This window comes from Equus quagga, unplaced genomic scaffold (assembly GCF_021613505.1).
Source record: "Equus quagga isolate Etosha38 unplaced genomic scaffold, UCLA_HA_Equagga_1.0 HiC_scaffold_32_RagTag, whole genome shotgun sequence".
In the NCBI taxonomy this organism is placed as follows: Eukaryota; Metazoa; Chordata; class Mammalia; order Perissodactyla; family Equidae; genus Equus; species Equus quagga.
The window spans coordinates 346,234-373,758 of record NW_025793551.1 but is presented as its reverse complement, the minus strand read 5'-3'; the positions used below and the strand labels follow the sequence as shown (position 1 = coordinate 373,758).

Below are 27,525 nucleotides of genomic sequence, written 5' to 3'. Positions count from 1 at the left end.
TAGCTTTAATTATAGTAGGCCTTTAAACTTATTTTTAAGTATTTATGCTCTGCTTTTGGGTATATAATTTTACTTATTTTTTGCTCTACATTTGAAATGCAGTCTTCATCAAAGGAGACTATATTTTACAGGAGAGGAAAAACAAATCAAAGTATTTTATGTGGGAATTCTATCCCACAGTATGTTTTCTCATCCCAACAGAATTTTTTGAGGAAGTAAAAAGATTTTGATGATAGTGAGAAATTACTCTACTTCCGTTTTTTGTGAGAATATTTGACCTCAGGTACTTTCTTGGATGCACCACATTCAAAACTGTTCCTGGAAGTGTTACCAGAGATCAGAGAAATTATGTGTATTTCTTTTCTTAGTGGTCCCTCTAAATACACCAGTTATATATGAGTTACTTAAATTGGAAATTTCGATCCTTATTGGGAAGATCGAAACATTTTTGAAGGAGAGATTAGTTCTTTTCTAAAGGAAAGGTAAAGAAACCAATTATTAGGTTCCTGTTGTGTGCTAAGCAGTACAATAGTTAAGTTTTCTAATTAAAATTTTTTTATACCAGCTTTTTGAATGTTGTTAAGACTGACACAGGAAGAGGTTAAGTTTCCAAGATCTCCTGTGCTTAGTATAGTAGTGTCATCCTACAGAAAGAGAAACCAGTTTAAGAGGCAAAGTGTTATTTTGGATTAAAGAATTGCAATTCAGAGAGCACAGATTCAGATGGAAACCCGAGTAGTTTCCCACTGGGGAGTAAAATTCAGGGGCTTTTAAAGGCAAAGAAGGAAGATTGTATTACAAAGCATTTGAATTAGGAGTTGGAGGCAGAGGGCTAGTGTTGGCTCAATGCTGATTGTTGAGTCTACAGAAAATTCACAGTCATCATTTATGATCAGGATGTATGGTCTCTTGATGACTTCTCAAACAGTTGCTTGTAAAACAGTTGCTTTGGCCCAGTCCAAAGATTTGGCCCAAAGTTCAAGATAGCATGACAGTTTCTCTGGAAAGGCAGCTCTGACTCCATTTTAAAATTGCTCCACTGTAGTCAGTTTGGACAGTAGTAGCTCTGATTGTAGAGAAACTCCAGAATGCTGTACTTTCCAAAGTACAAAATCTTCATTTCTTCCTTCTGCAAACTTTTGAAGTTCAGAAGAAATGACTCTGAAGTGTTATTTTTCTCTCTAAGAAAATATGAGAGGATGTTTCTATGTGTATTGGGATGTGATAACGTTAGAGTTAGTATGTTTGAAATATATGATGAGGATTAGGAAGAAAACAATTGAAAGACAGTGTATGGTAGTCTAAAAGCTAGCCTAGTTTCTTTGCCAAAAAATGGGTTATTAGGGCTGGCCCTGTGGCATCGTGGTTAAGTTCATGTGCCCTGGTTCAGCGACCTGGAGTTCACAGGTTCAGATCCCAGGCGTGGACCTATACACCACTCATCAAACCATGCTGTGGCAGCATCCCACATACAAAGTAGAGCAAGACTTGCTGCAGGTGTTAGCTCAAGACCAGTCTTTCTCACACACAACAAAAGCTGATCAGTATGAATGGTAGCTACGATTGAGCAACTCTGACCATTAGAAATGTATTGTGAAGCACAAATTTTTCATGTAATTTTATGTTTTATAATATCTGTATTAGAAATAGCAAGAAGAAACACATCAAGTTAATTTTAGTATCATCCTTTTGTAACTTGATATATCTAAAATGTTAGTTTAATATGGTTAATATAAAGTTATTAGTTAATATTTTACACTTTTTTGTATGCAATCTTTGAAATCTGCTCTGTAATTTAAAATTATGGCACATTTCTTTTTGGACTTAATCACATTTCAGATATTTAAAAGTCACAAGTGGTTACTGGCTACTGAAATTCATTCAAGTTCTTTCTACCCGTGCCTATTTGAGAGTCATTTTGTTATATTTTCTAGGACCAAAGAAATAATCTAGATTTGCAATTCATATAAAGTCATTAAGGAACTCCTACATTATCTCATTTGGCAGGTCTTGTTCCCCTTTGTTATATGGGAATGCTCTTAGATCATAAGTGCTGATGGATCTGTTAATAAATACTTGGAAAGCTGTTTCTTATAAATTGAATCCTGAATCGGTGGTAGAAGTGACAGATTTATTGCTTTGATTTCTTGAGTAGTCTCATGTAGTATATATACGTTCTCTCAGAAAGGATGCAATTAGGATTTTGCCTTTTGCTTAATGCTTATATTTTTTATTTCTAGGCTGTTCGCTGCTACGAATCTTTAATCTTAAAAGCTGAAGGAAAAGTGGAGTCTGATTTCTTTTGTCAATTAGGTCACTTCAACCTCTTATTGGAAGATTATCCAAAAGGTAATATTTTCCTCTTTTAAAATTTCTATGTGATTTATGTTTGTATCATATATAAATAGTATATAAACTTTTTATCAAGGGCACTTAGTACTGTTTTTTAGTTTCTTCTAATAAGCTCATAAACACAATAAGCATTGAGAAAGTAGAGTAGATACATGTAAAAATTTTATGTAATTCCATGTAAATATTCAATAAATTTGATCATTCCGTTAAGACCTCATAAGAACCTACATGTGCATTGCTGTTTTGCTTGCCATTGTGAAAATGTGTTCTTTAAAAAAGTTACCACTGTAGAAAGAGATCTAGTTTGATATCTTTGTTTGTAAATCCATATATGAACTCTTTGGAAAAAATAACATTGAAGTGTTTTCCAACACCACCGGGAAGTTCTCCAGTTCTCAGCAGTGTCTTGGAAATTTAAGTCATTTCTGACGTTATGTATCTTGGAGATAACAGATTCCACTGGTAAAGGACTGAATTCCACATGATTATCCCACTTCAGACACCAGTTGCAAGTCAAAGTTTTTACCTGTGCTACTGATTGACTAGTTGTAAATCAGAGGTTCATACAACCCCCTCCTTGGGTTTGAGCATTTGTTAGAATGGCTGACAAAGCTCAGAGAAACATTTGCTAGTTTATTATAAAGGGTATTATAAAGAACACAGATGAACAGCCATAATGGAGAAGTATGTAGGACAAGGTCTGAAAGTATCCCGAGCTCAGGAACATCTGTCTCCTCTCTGAGGAACTGTGGTGTAGTTGCCAACCCTGAAGCTCATGAACTCCACGAATCTGTTTTCAACTGGTTTTTTTAGAACTTAATCTGCATCCCCTTCTCATCCCTCAGCCTCATCTTGAGGCTACCTAAGGGCACCACAGTAAGTTATCTCATTAGCATAAATTCTGGTGAGCTCAAAGGGGGCTCTTACGAATAACAGAAGACACTCCTATCATTCAGGAAATTCCAGGTGTGTTAGGAGGTCTATATAAGAACAAAAACTTAAATGCAAAATGAACTCTTTCCAGTAATAAGTCTTTGAGTTTGGTTTTTCCAAAAGTAATCAAATTTTTTTCATCCTTGTATATCAGTATATATTATGTATATACATGTGTACTCACATATTACACAGGTACACTTTACATATGTATATATACGTTCATCATATATGTAATATGTAATATATGTAATATGAAATATATGTAAAATATACATTTCATATATTTGCAATATATTATTTCTTTAATTGCAAATATTATATACAGTAGATTCTCGTGTTTTGTGGTAGCTTTCTAAGGAAAATATAGGATTAAGTCCTTGTTAGCCACTAGTCACCACATCTTTGTTAATTCAGTAGTATATAATCTTGTTTTATGTGTGTTTCTGTTTAAAGGCATGTTATTTAATATAGTTGATTTATTAACATTCAACTCATGGTCAATGGTGCTATAACTCAGTCTTTGGATGAGCTTGTAGGGGAGGAAGAACTATTTGCTCTGTAGGTCCTTCTAACTGGTCTGAGAATTAATTAAATTGACATGAGACAGAATAACAGGAGAAAATCAATCAAAGTTTAATAACGTGTATGTAGCAGAAACCCAGGAAAACTGAGTAACTTGCCAAAATGGCTGAAACCACCACCTTAAATACCATCTTCAGCTAAAGACAAAGGAGGATGTTGGGGGTAGTGGTTTGGGACTTCAGAGGGGAGGAAGGGAATTCACATGGAAATAGAAAAGGAAATGTTTGGTAAACAGGTGTTTGCTGGGTCGTCTGTAGCCAGTGTGACCTGAGAGAGAGAAGTTCGATAAAAATTGGCTCTGCAAAGATCCTCCCAGTTTACCATACCCGGAGTTCTCTCTGGTGAGGCCCGTCCTGGGACAGGCTTGCTTTCTTAAATTCTTTTTGGCACTTCGGGGGGGGGAAGGTCAGGGTTTCTGTCAGAGTCTTCTGCTTAAAAATAGTCAAGCCAGAGATAAATTTTGATGTGGCCAGTGCTGTTGCTTCACCAAGTTTACTCATTTGTGCCCTCCATATGGCTCTTTATAGGCTTTTTGCACTTAGGAACACTAGACAGCCCCTTCAGCACTGTACTTGAGGGGTATTTTAAACAGGAAAATCACTGACAAAAAGCACAAAAATGCAAAAAAAGTCACGCCAAGTACACTAGGAAAAGGATACTTTTTTGCTGAGTGTACTTACTCTTAGTTTACTTAGTGTGAAAGAATAAGAAGGCAGAATGTTACTTTGTTCATTCTCAGCTGTGAACATGTGAGTCAGGCTACTCAAATGTTTCCTCATCTGGCACAAGACTGAATGAGTTGAAAAGTGCTACAAGTACTTATTATGGGTTTATAAATAAATTGTAATGAATAGGTGAATTCATAAGTATGGATTCCTTGAATAATGAGAATTGACTGTAGATCTCAAAGGTGGTACACTTTTGCTTATGCATTATTAGTTAGGGAGTCATGGGAAATTTATAAAGTATGTATATTTTTACTTCGTGATACACATTTTGTCTCCTACTGGTGTTAAAAGACAATGCTGATATATAACTTGTGACCATTAAAAGATATCTCTCTGAAAGCTTTGATAAGTTTTTACATAGACCTCAGGTGATTTTCCACTTATCTTCCTTGCATTCAGAGATACAATATACCACATTTTCATATAACTTCAAGTATATTAAGTTTTTGAGTTACAGTTAAAAAAAAAATCACTCATAGCTTCTCTTTGTACTCTGTTTATAAACTTTTTTTTTTTAAGATTTTATTTTTTTGCTTTTTCTCCCCAAAGTCCCCTGGCACATAGTTGTATATTCTTTGTTGTGGGTCCTTCTAATTGTGGCATGTGGGACGCTGCCTCAGCATGGCTTGATGAGCAGTGCCGTGTCTGCGCCCAGGATTTGAACCAACGAAACACTGGGTCGCCTGCAGCAGAGCAACCGAACTCAACCAGTTGGCCTTGGGGCCAGCCCCTGCTTATAAACTTTTGTATAGATTTCTCTTAACACATTTCATGGATCACAATTTGGAGCATCACTGATTTAGTCTGATTCTTTTGATATTTGTTATGACTTTGCTAGATTAACATTTGTCAAGTGTAGAGCACAGGATGCTAGGTGATGAGCCAGGGTTCAAGAAAAGACCACAAGAGAAATTGAATAGAAAAGGTTATTACTTACAGATCCTAGAGGAAGTAGTACCTGTCATTCCTTGAGAAGTCACATGGGGTGGTCAAGGCAGGTTACAGGCAGCAAGAGAGGCAGGACCTGGGGTACATTTCTTTTCTAGGGTATGTGAGTGGAGTGCTTTAGGATTCCTGGGCTAAGGCCAGACTAGTCAATTGACACCCCCAAATGGGGTTGTCCTAAGTCCTGTGGGAATCTTATCTAAGGGGCATACAAGGGGAAGGCCCTGGGAGGCAGGAACATTATTTATCATAAGGGCTGTTGGGGAAATCCTATCAGGAACTTTCGCTTGTGACTCCAGCTAAGTGGCTACTACTGGGGCTGCTATCTGGTCATGTGGTTACATGAAGTTGGGGCTAGTATCAGTTTAAGGGCCTTGCATGCCACTTGGCCAAACAAGATGGATGCTGAGGCAGAAATACCATGAATTAGCATAAATATACCCTCAACAGTATAGAATTAGAAAGTGCAGTGGGGAAGTGTCCAACCTAGCAGAATAATGACCATAAACTATGTTTGTAGGTCTCTAGGCCCATAGTTATTCCTCTTTAGGTTATGTAATTGATGGGATTAGTAACAGATGAAAGTTCTGGTAGCTTTGATAACTCAAGAATTTGTAGCAGAACATATTGGATGAAAAAAAGGAACAAAACTTTTCTTAGTGTTTTGTATTAAGCTAGTTGTGAGATACTGATGACCTTAATGAGAATATTTTGGTAACGTCAGAGAACTAAGATCCTAAAGAATTTTTACCAGATGTGTTAATTTGATTTAATGGTCTCAAGGAGATGCCAAGTTAGCAATAAAAGGATTCTTTGTTTGCTTTTCTGCTTATCCTCGCAGCTTGCTTGTGTCTTCCAAATCACAGTCTTTTCCTGTTGTTAAGAAAGTAGGACGTGAGAATGTAGGTTTATTGTGGTGAAGGTTGGCCAGAAATTTTCCCCAAATGTTAATGTATATCAGTACTACATTTAAGTGGAGATTTTTTTAGCCAGCCATAGATTTGGGTATGCAGAAAGGTGCTAGAGAGCAAGTTAGATACATCAGCCATTTATATTGTGATAATTAGTGTGATAATTAGTGTAAGTTCATATAAACTCTTGAAGATATCTCATCCTAGGATAGAAGTACAAGTTTTTAATCTTACTCTTAAAAAAAAAATAAGCGTAAATCAGTGCAACTGACACATTTATTTCCTCCTTTCTTCTTTTCATCCCGTTTCATTTCATGGTAGCTAACTTACTCCTGTGGAGTAAGATATTGTCCTAGCTGCTGTGAATGAAAAGAGAAGTACCCAGTTGTATCTCTAATTAGTGCATATTCTAGTCTAGTAGTATAGATTAATTTAAAATCATCTCCATCCTTCCTCTTCTTTTGCACTTACCTCTGAAGAAGTCCTCCTTTTCTTGCCAAAACATCCTTCATCTGCATTGTTAGTGCTTTTCAACTCTGTAGTCTGTGTCGCCTTGTGGCATTACATTCTTTAGTGTTGACAGTCTTAATTCAGAACCATAATATCCAATCAAAATTTCCCTCTAGAAATGGATGACCTAAGCAGGGTCACTAGCCTTGTTAACCCTTATCTTGACTCTGCCTGCTTTCTAAGGCTATTTCTCTTTCCAACTTCATATAGCTTTTTATTCATCAATTACTACTTACTCCTGTGCTGAAGAACTTTTTAGTTTGCTTGTGACCTGTAAAGAAAGATTTAATGACTTGATGTCACAGTTGGTGGTGAGGTCAGATTTAGAATCCAGCTTGGCTTGACTTTAAAACCACTTCTTTTCCTACTATATTCTGCTATTTTTCTGCAGTCCCCCGTTTCACAGTGTTAACCAATAACTTGAGGATTATTTTGTGAATGGTTCAATAACCCATTTGCCTCAATACTTTGATAAAATTCCTAATAGACTATTGTCCTAATATAAACATTTTCTAAATTTAAAATGTGCATCATATTCTGCATGCTTTTTGTGATTTTCTTGAACTCAGTGGAGCATGCTAATCTTTACATGTCAGATATTTGAAATTTATAAGCTGCCTTTGTAATTTAAAACATTTATAATTCCTGTTTAGTGTTCTATTCTTTGGATAAAACAATTCCTTATTGGGCATTTACGCTTGTTTCTTTCTATGCTGTTAACATAATGCTATATTAATATGCATACTTTCTACAATTTTCACACATCCATAATTATATATTCAAGTCTCATAGACATTATGCAGACAAGGGACACAGACAAAGACATTTTTTATTTTTGAGGAAGATTAGCCCTGAGCTAACATCTGCTGCCAATCCTCCTCTTTTTGCTGAGGAAGACTGGCCCTGAGCTAACATCTGTGCCCATCTTCCTCTACTTTATATGTGGGACGGCTACCACAGCGTGGCTCGCCAAGCGGTGCCATGTCTGTACCCGTGATCCGAACTGGTGAACCCTGGGCTGCTGAAGTGGAACGTGCACACTCAACCGTTGTGCCACTGGGTCAGCCCCCAAAAACGTATTTTAAAATAAGCTTTTAGCACATGATGCCAAATTGTTGTTTGGAAAGGTTTTACTGATTTATATTTTTGCACAGCAATCTGTGTGAAAGTGACTGTGTTCTCTTATTACTGCTTGGTATTATTACCATTGCTGGGTAGTGGTTTATATTGGCCTTTTTCTTATTTGAAAACAACTGGAGCATAAATATGAGGTTAAAGGACAAGTGATTGTGTATTGCACATTCCCTAAATCTTTTGTGATTTTCTTGTTTTTTTTTTTTCTTTCCTTCTATTTCTATTATTTCAAAGATAAGAGGACATGGAGAAGTATTATAGAACCCTTAAGTAGTTGTTTTTATAATAGTTAATTTTAACTTACATTTCATTGTTTTCTCTTGAATTAAGTTTCCAGACTTAATCCTTGTAAGTACATTGCTGTTTCTTGCAGTGATTTTAATACTTCAACAAGTATGAATGTACATTTAATGTTTGTTTAACAAATAAGTTTAATAATATATGGTTTTCTTGAGGAAGTGGATTTTAAGTACTGTGGGACACTTTTAATGAAATTAGGCATTTAAGCTTTTAGTAGACTGTAAATGGATCTATTTAAAAGCAAAAGAAGAAATATTTTAAAAAACAATTGGTGGGCTGTTTTTAAACACTTATTGGTTTCAGGCATTGGTAAAATTCCAGCTTTAGAAATCCATTGTGGGAGATTGGTATTAAAATGGTTGGTAAACCATTCTAGGCATGTATTAAAGGAAAATGGAGATCATACTTAGAACAATGTTAAAAGATTTCTTAGTGGGACGAACAAGGGCAACTTGAGCCAATAAACATGCAAGCAGTACAAAATGAAGAATATGAATTTTGATTTACTAAGGGAATAATCAGTTAGACAATTGCTGCAATCTTTTAGAACAAACATGTGCATTATATGGAAGTCTCATGATCCTTATTCCTCCTCCATCTTGCATTTCAAACTTCAGAAAAATTTAGTTATAGTGGCATTAGGAACTTTTTTCCCGGCGTCAGTACCTGATTTAAGTATTAGAAATAAGGATAATGTTTTGGATAAGATGATTTCACTAGAAAGTTACAATGGTGAGTCTGGTATTAGCCGTTATAAGTAACCTATTTAGAGTGGAAGACATAAAATATATTAACATTTTTCTTAAAATAAGATTCTGGGACTAATGGATATAGACTATAATTCTTGAGAACTTATGTAAATGTGTGGAAAGATTATATCAGATAAGTATAAGATGACAACTTAGATTATAAAAGGATTAAACAAGTTTATCTTAAATGGTGAGCTGTAAATTTTAAGTTTAAGAGGTTGAAAACGGAAGATGACCATAATACTCTCCTAAAGCCCTTTTCTTAGACCATGACTTAAATATACTATTATAGTTCTCTTAGTTTTATATGCATGGCCAAATGTACAGTGAGATTTTATTTTACCAATTATTTTAGAGGTGGTGGAAAGACTATTGAATGTTTTTGGGGGAGTTAAGTTGTATCTCAGCTGTACTTTGGAGAGTTTAACTAGGCAGTGTATATGGGTTAAACAGTAGAGAATGATGAGCACTGAAAGTGATAGTTCAAGTGACAAATGATGAATTTCTCTTTGGAAGACAGAAGAAATATCAAGGATGGGGTATTTATGGGAGGTATTAGTTAGAAAGATTTCTAAGACATTTCACTGAGATGAAGGTAAGGATCTGAGATGATTGAGCATGGATAATAGCAAGATAGTAACAGTGAATCCAGAGAAGGCAATTTTCTGATAGGGATAAGAGCTTAAGAAATGTTTTGCTTTCTGTTTCAAGCTTAATTTTTTTCTATTTTAATCTAAACATGTTCCATGCATTATGTAAGATAATTTCTAAAATCTTAGGGAAAAAACACACTTGCTATATAGTACAACCAGAGAATACTAAAAAAGGGAGTTGGCAGATGAAATAAACTGATAGTGTAGTTGCATGGCAAGTCCAGCAAAGACAAATTGTAGTGCTTGCCTTTTTTTTTTAAAGAAATCTTTTCATTATGTTTTTTCTTTCATTTTTCTCTCTATATTTTTTGTTTCCTTTTGAGACTTTGTCTTTGATCTCTGGATTAATTAGATATGTTTTATTTCATTTTGAAATGGTTAGAGATGATCCTTAGTTTTTCTTTATTAATTTCTGCTTTGATTCCATGATGGTCAGAGAAATAATCTGTGATTTAAATTCTTCTGAATTTGTTGAGGTTTGTTTTAGGGTCTATCTGTAGTGAATGTGCCATGGCATTTAGAAAAAAATGTATTCTGCTTATGATGTTGATGGAGTATTCTACATGTCAGATGTTATGTAGTTTCAGACGAGAGATTTGTTGTCATTCGTATTGGGTGTTGGTATTGGCTTTCAAGAATTTTTTCTTCTTGTTTAATATTTTTCTGAAGCTTAATCATGTCAAATCTTTGCATTTTCTTTGTTATTGTTATGCTCTTTTTATTCACTGAGCTTTTTGAACTTTAGGTTTGTACTATTTTTGCGAAATTTGTGATTTTTTTTTTAGCTTTTATTTCAGTGAATATTCTTTCAGTTCCACTCTCCTTCTCCTCTGCTTCTGGGACTGTTAGGTATGATGCATTTTATGGTGTTTGTTCCATGGGTGTCTGAGCCTGTGTTAATTTTTCTTCTCAGTCTTTTTCTGTTTGTTGTCTGTATTTGGTATCTGTTACTCTCTCAAGTTTATTGATTCTTCTGTGATTGTAGTTTTTCAGTCCTGTAAATTCCTTTTTGCTGTGTGTTATAACTTCTGCTGTTTTGGTGAGATTTTCTATATTTGTTTTGTTAAAAACCAAAATTCAACTGAGTAAATTTTAAACATCTCATTCTCTTTATTCAACTATTTATGAATCAGGCAGCATCCTGTCTAGGAGATAGAAAGGAACTCTGAAGAGCTTTACCAGCCAAGAAGAGGTTTTATAGGCAGTAGGGACCAGGAACAAAGGAAGTTGTACTGGGCGTAAAAAGTGGATTGGTTATTGCAAGGTTACATTCTTTATGTTCTGGATGACCAGAATCTGTCAGGCAGATTATCTAACTGGTGTTGATCAGATGATTCCTGATTGACTGGTTTAAGATTTCATTTCTGAGAGAGTCGATAGGATAATTAAATATAGGGTTAGAAATGTGGGGCTTAGCATAACTGACTCCATTTTGGGCCTGTTGAATTCTTATATAAGCTTCTATGAGCACTGCTTTAAAGTCCTTGTCATGTAATTCCAACTTTTGATTCACCGTTATTTTGTCATCTTTGGATTGTCTTTTCTCGTTTATGTTGTGATTTTCCTGGATTTATGATGGGTGATTTTTTATTGTGTTCTGTTCATTTTGTTGATGATATTGAGAGACTTTGTCCTATTTCTTTTATTTTAGTCACCTTGTTTTAGGTTTAGAATGAGGGCCCTGGTTTACTTTTGTGGGCTGTGGTTCTAATGACAATGAAATTTGAGAGGCTTTGTGTTGCCTTTTGCATTTGTGATGTATCTTGTGCTGCTTAGGCTTCCGTTGATCTCTGCTAGTGCTGTCCTAATGAATAGGGGGTGGCGGAAAGATCTTCCTCGGGTTCACTGACTGGTGCCTCTAGGTAAAGGAAGAGAATCTCTGGCTCTTGGTAGCAAAGAGGTTTTGTGTGCTGGGCTACTTGTGGTGGGATATCCCTCACTGGTCTTGCCTACCGTGCTATTTTCTCTAGAAGGCATAGTGGAGTAGAAGTTGGCAAGCATAAAAAGGCTTCTTCGAAGAGAACTTGCTGAGTTTGGAGCCCTCTGGCTTGTACCAAACTCTGGCCTCTTGGTGTTGAGAGGAGGAGGGCTAATTCAAGCCTGGGAAAAGGGGAGTTTCCCTTAGCCATTCTGTTCTCTGAAGGGCTTTCCATCACTCTCCCTTGCTGGTGGTGTCAGGCCCACTTGCTTTGTCAAAGGTTCTCCCACTCCATCCTGAAGAGGAAAGAGCCTGCCTGCCTTTGCTAGATTTGGGATCAGAAAACATTGTACTTTGTTGACCTTTTTGGTTGAACGGGGTTGCTGCAGCTACATTTTTCTCTCAGGCTGGATTCCCTAAACATTCTGCATTCCTCTTTTACACTTCTCTGAATTTTTTTTTTATTGCCTTGTTTATTCTTGCCAAGGTTTATAGTTTTACTTATTGGGGAGGAGCAGGGAGAATTGCCTCTACCATCTTGTCTGGACACACAGTTTCTTGCAGCATTTATGTTTGTGCCTTTGAATTTGAGATTTATATTTGAGAATACTTTCTCAGTTTATCATATATTCATATGGATGCATTGTTTCTCCTAATTGCTAATCATATAATTTTCATGTTCCAAGAGAAATTTCATGAAGCCAGGTGATACATTCATTAAATTATTAGAAACGTAGTCTCTAAATTTGTTAAAATTTAATTCAGCTGCTTTTGAATAAAACAACAGAAATTAGTTTTATGTAGATTCATTCCTTACAGGTTTTTATTAGGGTCTTTCCCTTGGTATTAAGCTGGACTTCATATAAAACCCATATACAAGTTGTATACAAATATACTGCTGGTAAGATTTTCCTCTAAACAGTTTCTCAGAAGTATTATCTCTCAGTAAAAAGAGTTCTATTATGAAATATCTTTGGAGTTATGTAGTCACTTTATGATTATTATACAACCTTCTATTCCCCCACAAGCAGTGAACTTGAGAGAGAGAGAGTACATCTTAGTTTATTAGAGGTCCTGATGGAAATAACATAGGTTAACCCAGGATTTGTTCAACTTAATTGCATGTTTCCATGGATCCCTTTTTATGGATAATTTTTACATAAATCATAGTTCTTTTCTGTAGGAGGTTCACATCTAAGCACCAAAACCATGATTCTCAAATTTCAGAGGGTATCAGAAATCTAGGGAGTGTGTTAAACACCAATTGATAGGATCCGTTGCCAGGTTTTCTGACTCAGTGGTCTGAGATAGTGCATGAGGATTTGCATTTCCACATGGAGTACCTAATTTTGATACTGTCTTACCTGGGACTACACTTTTAGAACCATTGATGTAAAGTTAAATTTTGTAGCTCACTATTAAAAGTTCTTCCTTTTATGCCTTTAGAAATTGTCTTAATTTTGAGTTTTTTTAAAATCAGAAAATACATGATTTCTCTTTAGGTTATTTTCAGTTGTGAATGTAAATATCCATTGTTTATGCCTTGCTTTAGTAATGCTATACTAAAGTGGTAATATTTACCTTTCTGAATTATTTAAGTCTGTACTGTGTGTGTTTTATGGTCACCTGCTATTGATGGATAATTCTACTAAATACATAATTTTAAAATAAGAAGTTTAGCCAAGCATATATTAGTAAAATTCAGTACTGACATTAATGTACTGTCATAAAAGGGTATAAAAAATGCTGATGGTATTTCTTTGTGTTTATAATTTGGTTTTGGTGCCTACCATTGGTTTTGAGTTCATAATCAGTTTTGTATACTGTGTTGAATGATGTTGATTGAACACTGATTATGTATGCCTACAGGCATAGGGAGGTGTACTTTTAGAGGAGTAATTTTTAATACTTGTTTTAAATTGTGTAAACCTCTTCGCTAAACATTATATCTGAAAAATCTTTCTGGTCTATAGTTGATTCTTTGGATGATTTTGATTTTTTTATTTTATTTTATTTTTTATTTTTTTAAAAGATTTTATTTTTTCCTTTTTCTCCCCAAAGCCCCCTGGTGCATAGTTGTATATTCTTCGTTGTGGGTCCTTCTAGCTATGGCATGTGGGACGCCACCTCACCGTGGCCTGACGAGCGGTGCCGGGTATGTGCTCAGGATCTGAACCAGTGAAACCCAGGGCCACTGCAGTGGAGTGCGAGAACTTAACCACTTGGCCACAGGGCTGGCCCCAGTTTTTATTTTTTGATGTTTTTTTCTTCGTTGTTCTTTCTTAATGTAGATTGGAGTTTCTGACCTATATTATTTTCTTCTCTCTAAAGAACTGTTTTTAACATTGTTTGCAAGGCAACTCTTCTGTCAATAATTTCCTTCAATTTTTGTTTTTATGAGAAACTCTATTTCTTCTTGACTTTTAAATTCTAATTTTGCAGAGTGTAAAATTTTAAGTTGGTGGTTTTATCTTCTTTTCACACTTTAAATATTCTACTCCAATTTCTTCTTGCTTGTGTAGGGTTTCTGAGGAGAAGTTACATAACTCTTATCTTTTTTTTTTTTTTTTTTTTGTCTAGCTAGGAATATTTCACTTCTGGCTTCTTTCTGGATTAAACAAAATATTTTGTTTTCTGCAGTTTGAAAATGGATGGCTAAATGTATTTTTGTTTGTTTCTTCTGGTGAAGAAGATTGGCCCTGAACTAACAGATGTACCTAATCTTTCTCTTTTTGATTGGGGGAGATTGTTGCGGAGCTAACATCCCTACTAGTCTTCCTCTATTTTGTATGTGGGACGCCACCAAAGCATGGCTTGATGAGCAGTGTGTAGGTGTGCACCTGGGATCCGAACCAGCAAACCCCCGGCAGCAAAGCAAAGCGTGAAACCTTAACCACCATGCCACTTCGCCAGCCCCTAAATCTATGTTTTAGTTTGGGCATTTTTCCTGCTTCATACTCTCTGAGCATCTTGGATCTGTGGTTTATTGTCTGATGTTGATTTGGGCACAATTCTTAGTCATTATTGTTCCAGTTAATTCCTTTGCTCTTTTCTGTCTCTCTTCACCTTTTGGTGGTCCAGTTATATTTGTTACATGTTTTCTGGGTGTCGCATAACCGTTCGATACTCTGTTCTGATTTTTTCAGTCTTTGTTCTCTACTTTTGGATTTTCAGAATTCTCTTGATAAATCCTCTCATTTATTCTTTCCTCACCTGTGTCCATCCAGTCTAGTAGTAATCCTGTCAAAGGCATTCTTCATTTTTGTTAGTTATTGATCGTTAGTATTTCTACTTGATATTTGTTAGGATTTCCATTTCTCTGCTCACATTGCTAATCTGTTCCTGCATGCTGTCTACTTTATTATATCCCTAGCACGTTAATTGTATTTGTTTTAAATTCCTGGTCTGATAATATCAGCATCCCTGCCATGTCCGGTTCTGATGCTTGCTGTGTCTTTACAGTGTTTTTTTTTTTTTTTGACTTTGGTATTCCTTGTAATTTTCTCTTGCTATCTGAAAATAAAAAGTTAAAAATAACTGCTATAAATAGGCTTTTTGTAATGTGGTGGTAAGGTGACGGGGGAGGAGTATTGTTCAATAGCCGTGTGATTAGACCTCAGTTTTATTAAGCCTGTGCTTTTGGAAAATGAACTACATGAGTTTCTCAGTTTTTTTCTCCCCTCTTGGGTTAGTGAGAATGACTAGAGTGGGCTGGAGTTGGATATTTCTCTTACTCTCCTAATCAGTTAGGTTCTGATATTCCCTCTGCAGGTTAGTCTTTAGGTAACTAGTTACACCTGATGGCAGGCTTTGTTAAGAGTACAAGAGTGCTCTGGGGTTCCTTTCTGCTTGCCTTGCTGGAAGCTTGAGGAAAATTTTCTCACATATATCTTCTTGGGATCTTATTGGTCCCCAAGAAATAAATTTTACGGTATTGTGGGCCTCCTCAACCCCCCATGTGTGGGTGCTCCTGGTTTTTTAAAAATCTTACAATTTTTGCACTGAGCGTTGAGCAATTCCTCAGTTGTAATTAAGGCTTTTGTACCCTGACTCTGGTTACTGGGGTGGTTTCCCCTGCTATGTGTCTGCTGGTAATCCATGACTCTTTATATCAGCCCTATGCCTTTAAATTTTTGTTTTAAAAATGAGTATTTTAGTTATCCAGTCAGTGCTCAGACTTGAAAAATAATGTGTGAGATGATTTTTATATACATTAGCGTCTCTTTAGCATAAATTTGACTACTTCAAATTTCTGATTACTGGAATTTTACAATAATATTTGAAAAGCAAGTTTTCCCCTCATTAAGCCTTTTTTCCTTATCTCTGTATAGTTCATTTCATGAAAGGATTTTAGATAATCTTTACAGTTCTATTGTGCAAATGTCTGAAATTCATAAAATTCAAGATATGAAAAGCCTCAGTGCAGTGTTATGCTGATGTTCTCATTTTCTTTGACTTTAAGGGCAATGTTCATTCCTGACTATATTTTATTCTAAATGTGCTCCCTAGGGAACTTTAAGAAATAAATTCCAAAATGTTCTGATTCCATTGAAATCTTAATGGAGTTTCCTTTTCTTTTTTTAAAAATTTTTTAGAATGTCCCCACTAATTCCAATGTGTTTGTGATTTCTTTTTTACCCCTTTACCTTATGTGCCTTTTTTTTAGGCCCACAGGAAGTAATTTATGTGATTCCAGACCTGATATGCCTTTATATGGATTAGAAAACATGGTAATAACCATCTTCAAATTAAATTGATTTTAGTATCCTAAGCTAATGTTGATTGTGTGAAGGAAAGCATCAGAAATAAGGATTTGTTGTAGCTGTGCTTTTATCTTTCTGGAAAGTGAGTTGCATTTTGAGAAAAGTTTAGAAAATTCATTATAGTATGTAATAATGTTAGAAAATTTCTGTGAGATTTGGTCCGTGAGGGAGATCAAGTTGACTGAAGTAATGGCCAAGGTTTTGCATTTGTTTAGGTACAAGAATGAGATTTGATAGTACTTTCGTATGCCTGACGTAGATCATTTCTTTCCATTATAATTTTATTATTTACATGGGTGATTAAGTTGGTAGACCATAAACTTTAAATTGTCTATTGTTTTATATCAGTGTTTGCTGAGAGGCAGGCATGATGGCCAACTTATATTAAAATATTAATATTTGTTTTGTGGATTTTTAAATGGGACGTAATTTGGCTAATAATTGTTTTCTCTTTTTCAGCATTATCTGCATATCAGAGATACTACAGTTTACAGTCTGACTACTGGAAGGTTAGTACACATTTGAATGCCAATTTTGTTTTGTTATTTTGGGGGAAACTATGCAAAATACTAACTCTAAGTAGGGAATGGAAAAGGGAAAGGTGTTATTTTGTGCCAGCTTTTTCAGTTAAGTGTCTTGTTCTTAATTAGTATTTTCCTGATATTTTATAAGTAAAAGTTAGTCTAAGTGTAGACTTTGGTACACTTTCATAGGAAACAAACTTTGTACTTTCATCAGAAACAAAATCAAGTAAAAAAATTACTGTTCCTTTTTTAAGTTCATAGCTTGGAATAAATGAAGGATGGATTATGGTGGTTCTGATGATGGATGAGTCAGGCTAAAGTTTAAGGAGCGTCTGTCATTTTCACAGTTTTTCTTTGATTGGAGCTCTGGGGAGAATTAAAACTATCCATTTTAGAAGACTGATCTAAAGGAAGAATTCTGTGTAAGGATGAATTATCCACTGTGTTATCTCAGTTTAAGCAGTATAATTAAAGTAGCAGATTAATCTTTCACGACGTGTATACTTTCAAGTATGGTAAGGTAGCTAAATAGTAGCTTTTCAACATTATGTGTCATTATTCTTGAACAGAATATAAGTCATAATGTAGTTCTATATATAACTGCCTTGAGGTTTGGTTGTTTTAACATTTCAGGTTACCCAAAGACATTGAAAACGTGTGTTGAACCGTAATATAAGTAAGAGTGTTGCTTGCTTTTGTGAATTGCTTGGAGTGGGAAAAAACAGTTAAAAATGAAGACTGCTTAATCCAAGAATATCTGTATAAGTTAATTTTGATCTATTATTTTTTTGCTAACAGCATTATGGAAATGTAATTCTCCTACCATAGAAGTCACCCATTTGAAGGGTAAAATTCACTTTTAAAAATATGTTTACAAAGTTGTGTACCCATCACCACAATCAGTTTTAGAATATTTTTATTATATGAAAATGAAACCCAATATTCTCTCTGCCAATCTCCCATGAGCTCTGTTCTAAGCAGTTGTTAGTTTACTCACTGTTTCTATATATTTACATAGTCTGGACTAGCTTTTTTCACTTAACCATAACGTTTTCAAGATTGATCCCTGCTTTAGCATATATCAGTAGTACTTCATTCATTTTTATGGCTATAAATTCCATTATGTGAATATCCATTTTGTTTATTCTATTATCTGTTGATGGACATTTGCTGTCTGTCTCAACCTCTTGGCTGTAATGAATCGTGCTGCTACAAACGCTTGTATACCCGTTTTTGTTTTTTTATTTTTTGAGGAAGATTAACCCTGAGCTAACATCTGCCTCCACTCCTCCTCTTTTTGCTGAGGAATACTGACCCTGAGCTAACATCTGTGCTCATCTTTCTTTACTTTATATGTGGGGTGCCTGTCACAGCATGGCTTGATAAATGGTACAGAGGACAGAGGTCCACACCTGGGACCTGAACCAGCAAACCCAGGGCTGCCAAAGTGAAAGGTGTGAATTTAACCCCTGTGCCACTGGGCTGGCCCCATGTACCTGTTTTTGTTTGAATACATTTTTCCTTTCTTTTGGATATATACTTAGGAATGGAATTTGCTGGGCTAGATGGTAATTTTACATTTTTGTTGATCTGTAAGACTAATTTCCAAAGTGACTATACCATATTACATGTCACACTTAATGTATAAAGACCCCAGTTTCTCCATAATCTTGCCACAGTTGTTATTTCTGTCTTTTCGGAGGTTTTTTTTTTTACCCTCCTAATAGGTGTTAAGTGGTTTCTCACTGTAGTTTTCATTTTCATTGCCCTGATGATTAGTGATATTTGAACTCAAAGTTTTTGTTTGCTTATTGGCCTTTTGTACATCTTCTGAAGAAATGTCTGTTCAGATTTTTTCCCACTTTTAATTGAGTTGTTTTTATTTTTGAGTTGTAGGAGTTATTTTTATAAATCTAGTTGATACACTGTTTTCATATGTTTTGGGGTTATCTTCTTGTTTGATAGTATCTTTTGAAGCACAGTAGTTTTAAGTTATGATGAATTCCCATATACCCTTTTTTTTTCTTTTCTTGCTTGTGTTTGTTGGTGCTGTATATCCATTACCAATCCAAAGTCAGAAAGATTTACTTTATTTTTTATTTGAAGAGTTTTGTAGTTATAGCCCTTACTTTTAGGTCCTTGTTCATTTTGAGTTAATTTTTGTATGTTATGTGAGGTCACATTCCACCTTTATTCTTTTGCATGTGGCTATCTAGTTGTCCAATAACTGTTTGTTGAAGAGAAGATTCTTTCCCCGTTTGCATGATCCTGACACCATTGTCACAAGTCTGTTGGCCATAGATTGTGGATTTATTGCAGTACTCTCAGTTTTATTCCGTTGATCTTTTTTGTCTATTCTTGTGCCAGTATTGCACTTTGCATCCTGTTTATTTCAGTTTTATTTCTTTCAATCTACTTGTATCTATCAAGTTAAATTTTGTCTCATAGACAGCATAAAGTTGAATCATATTTTGCTATAAATGGAATTATTTTCATAACTTCACTTTATTTTCAAATGTTCATTCTAAATAAATAGAGTTGTAGTTTATTTTTGTTTACAGATTTTGTATTAAGCAATTTTGCTAATAAGCTCATTTATCAGTTCTCATAGTTTTTTGTGGGTCATTTTGGATTTCCTACGTACAAGATAATCATCTGTCTGTAGAGAGAGTTTTACCATTTTCTTTCCAATCTGGATGCCTTTTTTTTGTTTCCTCCCTTCCTTCTCCTTCCTCTCCCTTTCCTCCTTATCATAATTGCCCTGATTAAGGTCTCTAGTAAATGCTAAGTAGAATTGTTGAGAGCAGGCATTCTTGTCTTCTTTCTGATTTGAGAGGGAAAACATTCACTTTTTCACCATCAATTTGATGTTGAAGTGGGGGTTTATTTATTGCTATCTTTTATCAGGTTGAAGAAGTTGTCCTTTACTTTTATTCAGTTTTTTTTCCCATCATGAAGAGGTGTTGTATTTGGTTAGTTTATTTTTTGTGTGTCTATTGAGATTGTAAATCCTTGTTTGAATCATTGGTTATTTAGGAGTATTTTGTTTATTTTTGACATTTTTCTGGCATTTTAAAATTTCATTCCATATAATTCAAAAAACATACTTTATATTGTTTCAGTTTTTTATTATTTATTCAGATTTAGTTTATGACATAGTATTTGGTTTATCTTGGAGCATGTTTCATGTGCATGAGAAGTAGTATATTCTGTTTTTCGTGGGTCAAGTGTTTTCCAAACATTTGTTAAGTTTGGTATGTTTGAAATTTTGTTCAAGGTGTCTGTTTCCATGTTTATCTCTCTAAACTATCCATATTAAGTATGAGATTGAAGTCTAACTATTGATCAGTTTCCTATTTTGGGGGTCAGTTTTGTGTGCTTTTTGCTTCATGTATTGTAGTACTCTCTTGTTAGGTGCATATATGTTTATAATTACTATATCTTTTTTTTTTTGGAGGAAGACTGGCCCTGAGCTAACATCCATGCCGATCTTCCTCCACTTGATATGTGGGATACCTGCCACAGCATGGCTTGATAAGTGGTGTATAGTGCCATGCTCGGCATCCAAACTGGCAAACCCTGGGCCGCTGAAGCGTAGTATGCAAACTTAACTGCTGCTTCACTGGTCTGGTCTTAGTAATTGTTGTGTCTTTTTTCTTTTGTTTTTGAGGAAGATTAGCCCTGAGTGAACATCTGCTGCCAGTTCTCCTCTTTCTTCTGAGGAAGACTGGCCCTGAGCTGACAGTCATGCCCATATTCCTCTACTTTATATGTGGGATGTCTACCACAGCATGGCTTGGCAAGCACTGCTTAGGTCTGCAACCAGGATCCAAACTGGCAAACCCCAGGCTGCTGAAGCGGAACTTGTGAACTTAACCGCTGCGCCACTGGGCCAGCCCCAATTGCTCTGTCTTTTTGATGAATAAATCCTCTTTTAAAATTTTTGTTCAAATTTTATGGAAGTACAGTTGACATGTAACATTGTGCCTGTTTAAGGTGTGCCTGTTGATTTGATACATTTAAATATTGCAAAATATTTGACACTGTAGTATTAGCTAACACTTCCATCATGTCACAAAATTACCATTTCTTTTTTGTCTTACCATTTAAGATTTACCATCTTAGCAATTTTGAAATATGTAATGTAGAGATTGATCCTTTTATTGACCTGTTTTTCTTCTAGTAACATTTCTTTGCTTGATATTATTGGAGCCATTATAGAATTTTTATAATTACTGTTTTCATGATATATTATTTTCCGTCTTTTCATGTACAGTCTGTATCTTTGAATCTTAAGCATGTCTCCTGAAGACAATATATAGTTGGAACTTCTTTTTGTCTAGTCTGATAATTTGTGAATTCTGATTGTTTAATCCAGTCTTGTTTAATGCCATCATTCGTATATTGGATTTACATCTGGCATTTTACCTTGTCTTTTTTATATGTGTGTGTTTTACCATTCTTCCTACTTTACTGCTTTCTTTTGCACGAAGCAGATTTTTAAAATGTAATTTAATTTCTTCACATTTTTTTGTTATATCTTTTTGAATTATTTCATTACTGGTTGCTCTAGAGCTTATCATATACATATTAGATTGTTTGAATTTACTTGGCTATGTACTGATGTAATTCCTATGTGATATAAAAACCTTACTTTTATATATCTCTATGCAGTGCGGCCTTCTTGTTTTATTTTTGTACATTATGTCTATAAATGCCACAGTTCCAGCAATTATATTGTTGTAATATATAAACTATATGTAATAATACATTTTTATAATAGTAATTTATGTAATTTGTTGTCTTTTTAGATAGGAAAAATTACATGTTTGGCTTTTGTTACGTTAGATTTTTAAATTCCCATTTCTTGTTCTCTTCACTTCTTCTTGTATGTTCAATTTGCCACCTGGAGTCATTTCTTTAGCCCAAGACAGCCTTGCTCTTACTTACTTCATTATGTATCCTGTCATTAGTAATAAGTTACATTGCTATATATCATAGGCCCAACAATACAATTATATAGATATTGCTTAAACATTTGGTTTTTAAATCAGTTAGGATAAGGAAGAAAAAGAAATACTGTGCTGTGTTCCATGATTGCAGAATTACTGTTACTGATCCTTTTTGTGTGAGGTGTTCTTTTTAATGTTTTGAGTTACTGACTTGGGCATTTGCTCTAAGCCTAAAGAACTTCATAAGAATTTGTTGGAGGTGGGTGTGTTTGCAGTGAATTCATCTGCACATCTGTTTGGCCTTCATTGTTGAAAGATAACTGCTAGGATAGAAGATTCTTGGTTGACTATTTGTTTTCTTTGAGCACTTTGATTATGTTATCCCACTGCCTTTTGGCTATTGTGGTATCCGAGGAGAAATCAGTTGTTAATCTCCTTGAGTTGTTTAGTAAGTTATTTTTTTAAATTTGTTTTTTTTCTCTTTCTGGTTTCAAGATTTTCTCTGTCTTTAGTTTTGATCATTTTTCACTATGATGTGTCTGTGAATCTCTCTTTGTTTATCCTACTTGGAGTTAGTTGTGCTTTTTGATGTGAAAATTAAAATTTTCCCTGAAATTTGGGAAGTTTTCAGCATTGAAATGTTTTTTCCTTTTCCTCCCTTGTAGTATTCTCATTACACATGTGTTGGTGCACTGAAAGGCATATGACATGTCTTTAGAGGAAGCTCTTCTTGGTATTCTTCACTGAGTTTTCTCTCTTCCTTGGGTTGTAAATCTCTGTCATATATCTATAAGTTCACACATTAATTTTGCCTACTTCAAGTATGCTGTTGAGCCCCTCTCACTTTTTATTTTAGTTATTTTATTTTTTGCTGAAGAATTTCCATTTGATTCTTTTTTGTGATGTTAGTTTTTTGGTGTTTTTTTCTTTGTTTTGGTGAGGAAGATTGGCCCTGAGCTACATCCACTGCAATCTTCTTCTTTTTGCTTGATAAAGATTGTTGCTGAGCTCATGTCTATAGCCATCTTCCTCCATTTTGTTTGTGGGATACCACCACAGCATTGCTTGATGAGCAGTGCGTAGGTCCGCACCCAGGAGCCAAACCTGTGAACCCTTGGTGACTAAAATGAAGTGTGCAAACTTAACCAATATGCCACCAGGCCAGCCCTGTGATTTTAGTTTTTTTATTGATGTTCTTTACTTGGTGAGATATTGTCACCATAATTTGCTTTTTTCAATTATGATTTTAGTTATTGAGCCATATATAATGACTGCTTTACATTTGTTACACCAGTCATTTGGTTGTTCTCACAAGCGATTTCTGTTGACTTTTCTTTCCTTGTGTGTGGATCTGACAATAATGTATCCCTGTATACCATGTAACATTTATTTTGAAACACAATTTACTTAATATTAATGCAGCATTTCTGTGTTCTGATTGTTGCAGTTTGTCCACAGATCTTGTGGTTTTTTCCCCTTATCTGATTATTGAGTGGATGGATTATTTTTGTGAAGTGTGTTTCCCTCTTGTAGTATGAAGTTTCCTATATTCTTTTTTGGAGGGTGCAGCCTTGAGCCTAAGTGTAGTATGTTTTGGTCTGATAGTGATTTTTAACAGGGCCATCTTTGTCTTTTTTCCTCTTTATACCTACCTGTAATTGCACTAATTGCAGTCTGTGATGTTTTGATTTTGGCTCTTTTCAGGAATAGTTTTTGAAGTCATTGAGATTTGTACTCATCAGTGAAGTAGTTTTGGTAGTTGTCTCTTTCTATAGTCCTGTGAACCCCAGGCTGCTGAAGCAGATTGTGTGAACTTAAGCTCTCTGGCCTCTGGGTTCCTTTTTTGCTCCCAATTATAATGTGTTGGTTTTTTCCCTTATATTGCCAAGCAATTATCGGACACCAGCTGGATGTCTTACACTTCAGCTCAATTCTGATAGGATCACCCTGGAGATAGTGTCAGATCCCACATTTTAAGGGTTCAATTCTGCAAGACTGCCCTCCATCTCCCTCAGATGCCAGTTGCAAGTCCAGATTGTTGCCTGTGCTTCTGCCACACTGACTGTAGATTGGAAGTTCCTATTGCTCCCTCAATGGAGCAGCTCACCGAAATCAGAGAAATATTTTACTTACTAGGTTAGTGGTTTATTATAAAAGGATGTAACTCAGGAGCAGCCAGATGGAAGAGATACACAGGGCAAGGTATGGGGAGTGGGCATGGAACATTTATATTCTTTGCTCATGCACCACTTTCCCTCTATCTCCACATGTTCAGCAACTGGGAAGTTCTGTGAAGCCTGCCTTTTGGGTTTTTTCATGTGTGTGGGTGAGGAGGATTGTCCCTGAGCTAACATCTGTTGCCAATCTTCTACTTTGTGCTTAAGGAAGATTGTTGTTGAGCTAACAGCTATGCCCATCTTACTCTGTTTTATGTGGGATGCCGTCACAGTGTGGCTTGATGAGTGGTGCTGGGTCCACACCTGGGATTCGAACCTGTGAACCCCAGGCTGCTGAAGCAGATTGTGTGAACTTAACCACAAAGTCAATGAGCCAGCCCCTCCCTTTTAGGCTTTTAAGGAGGCTTTATTACATAAGCATAGTTGATTAAATCTTTTGTAATTGGTGCTTGAACTCTGTCTCCAGCCCCTTACCCCTCCCTGGAGGTTGCCTAGTGGTGGGGCTGAAAATTCCAATCCTCTTATTACATGATTCGTCCCCCTGGTGATCAGCCCCCATCCTTAGGTGACCTAGAGTCATGCCAAAAGCCACCTCATTAACATGATGAAAGATGCCTCCATTGCTCTCATCACTTAGGAAATTCCAAAGATTTTAGGAGCTCTTTGCCAGAAATGGGGTCAAAGACCAAATGTTTATTTCTTGTTATAAAACAGTATCACAAAACAGAGACCTTATATCTCTAATGAATTTTAACAGTCTCTTCCAAGTTACTTTCATCACAGTGCCCCCTCCTTTTGAGAGTACCCTTAGGCTTGAATTTCAACATACTCTTTTGTGAATGAAGTTGATTATTTCGGAAGAGATTTTAGCTTGGTGGAGCTCTCTTCTCCTGGCAGAATCTCTAAACCACAGTCTATAGTTGGGAGCTGGAATAGTGGCGATGTTCTGAGTGACACCCCAGTTCTAGGAACATAGTGCTTAGTGGAGTGGTGGGCAGAAGCCTCAGGTGTCAGCCTGTCTTTTCTGGCATGGCTACCAGCTTATGAGCTCCTCTGGTGTAAAAGGTGACAGGACTCCAGTACTCTAAGTGCACTGTCCCTAAGTTAGAGCCTCTGCCCCGTGAATGGTGTTTTGGTAGACGGAAGACAGCCCCACCTCTTGGCTGCACTCACCTGGAACTTAACCTCTGTAACAGGTACCTACCTACTTCTCCATGTTAAATATCTTTGATAGCCCTTTGATTGGGTGCTGGGGCAGAGAGAGCCCTCTGTTCTTGATTGCACCCTTCTAGAGTGGAGTTTTTGCCTGATTATTACATAATTACAGCAATAAGAATAGTTATTGGCCACAAAAGTCTTTTCAGTTTGCTTTCTGAAACATTTCATAAAGAATCTCAGATTAAACTTTTAAAAGCCTCCCAAGTCTAGGAAGTCAAGCAAGAATTTACAACTGCATTTTGCCTGTAATATGCAGATTTACTTGGATTCTTTTTTCTAGTGTTGCCCAGAGTATGAGGTTCCTGGGCCTGCTGGGAAGTGACCTTCCTTACTCACCTGTAGAGTAGGGAACACAATTACCCAGGTTCAGGCCACTCCTTAGTTCCTTAAATCTCTTGGGTCATATGTGACCTCAAGTCAATGCACATCATTCTCAAATGTAATTTTCCAGTCAAAACCTTGGTGTTACAACCAGTGTTTCCAGTAGTGCCCGTTACAAGGAAAAGAGATTCTTTTTGAACTTACGCAAATAATTATATTCCCATGAGAATAAGGATACTCAGAAAGAGTTTTTAAATTGTAGAAGATTAGTAGGGAAAAAAAGCAATTGTAGTTTTATTCACAAAGGATTACTTTACCTAATTACGTAAGTTACTCATAGCTTAAGAGAAAAAGGTTTCCTTAAGTATTGAATACAAATATTAAAAAAACTAATAATGTTTCAAACAATTCATCAAAAATTGTAATGGTTCTCATCAGTTCATTCAAAGCCATGCAGTTACTTCTTGTTCTCCTTTTTCTTGGGTTAGCAGTTTGATGACTCCATTGTCGTCTTCCTTTTTTTTAAAAAAACTCATAATAGTTTATAACATTGTGAAAGTTAAATTGTACATTATTATTTGTCAGTCACCATGTGTATGTGCCCCCTTGCTACTGCTTATGCCCACCCGCCAACCCTCTTCTCTGGTAACTACTGATCTATTCTCTTTGTCCATGTGTTAGTTATCTTCTGCATGCCATCATACAGTGTTTCTCTTTGTCTGGCTTGCTTCACTTAACATAACACCTTCAAGGTCCATCCGTATTGTTGCAGATGGATGATTTTTTTTTTTTTTTTGGCTGAGTAGTATTACATTGTATATGTATACCACATCTTCATCCAGTCGTCTGTCAGTGGGCACTTGGGTTGCTTCCACTTCTTCAATTGTGAATGATACTGCACTGAACATAGGGGTGCATAAGTCTCTTTGAATTTTGATTTCAAGTTTGTTGGATAAATACCCAGCAGAGGGATAATTGCTCATATGGTATTTCTATTTTTAATGTTTTGGGAAATCTCCATACTGTTTTCCATAGTGACTGCGCCAGTTTGCATTCCCACCAGCAGTGTATGAGGGTTCTCTTTGCTCCACATCCTCTCCAACGTTTGTTAGTTTTGGTCTTAGTAATTATAGCCATTCAAACAAGTGTAAGATGATATCTTAGAGTAGTTTTGACTTGCATTTCCCTGATGATTACTGGTGTTGAACATCTTTTCATGTGCCTCTTGGTCATCTTCATATCTTCTTTGGAAAAATATCTGTTCAAATCCTCTACCCATTTTTTGATTGAGTTGTTTGTTTTTTTGATGTTGAGTTGTGTGAGTTCTTTCTATATTTTGGAGATTAATCCCTTGTTGGATATGATTTGCAATATTTTCTCCAAGTTGGTGTGTTGTCTTTTGATTTTGTTCTTGATTTCCTTTGCCTTGAAGAAGCTGTTTAGTCTGATGAAGTCTCACTTGTTTATTTTTTATTTTGTTTCCCTTGTCTGAGTAGACATGGTATTTGAAAAGATGCTTCTGAGACCAATGTCAAAGAGTGTACTGCATATATTTTCTTCCAGAAGTTGTATGGTTCAGGTCCTACCTTGAATTCTTTGATCTATTTTGAGTGTATTTTCGTGAATGGTGTAAGAGAAGGGTCTATTTTTATTCTTTTACATGTGGCTGTCCAGTTTTCCCAACACTATTTATTGAAGACGCTGTCCCTTCTCCATTGTATGTTCTTAGCTCCTTTTTCAAAGATTAGTTCTCTGTAGATGTGTGGTTTTATTTCTGGGCTTTCAGTTCTGCTGCATTGATCTGTGTGTCTGTTTTTGTACCAGTCTCACGCTGTTTTGATTACTATAGCTT

The 27,525-nt window shown here is 35.7% G+C and overlaps 1 protein-coding gene across 6 annotated transcripts in view; it reads left to right on the top strand.

Moving 5' to 3' along the window:
- LOC124232194 (lysine-specific demethylase 6A-like) overlaps positions 1-27,525 on the top strand; it is a 173,640-nt gene that overhangs the window by 14,628 nt on the left and 131,487 nt on the right. For 5 of the 6 annotated variants that reach the window (XM_046649157.1, XM_046649159.1, XM_046649158.1 and 2 more), the window contains exons 3-4: positions 2,241-2,349; positions 16,941-16,990. In XM_046649157.1, coding sequence (XP_046505113.1) covers positions 2,241-2,349; positions 16,941-16,990 — 159 coding nt within the window. Of the gene's footprint in view, positions 1-2,240; positions 2,350-16,384; positions 16,449-16,940; positions 16,991-27,525 lie in introns of all 6 variants that reach the window. The other variant, XM_046649160.1, reaches the window with a different exon arrangement.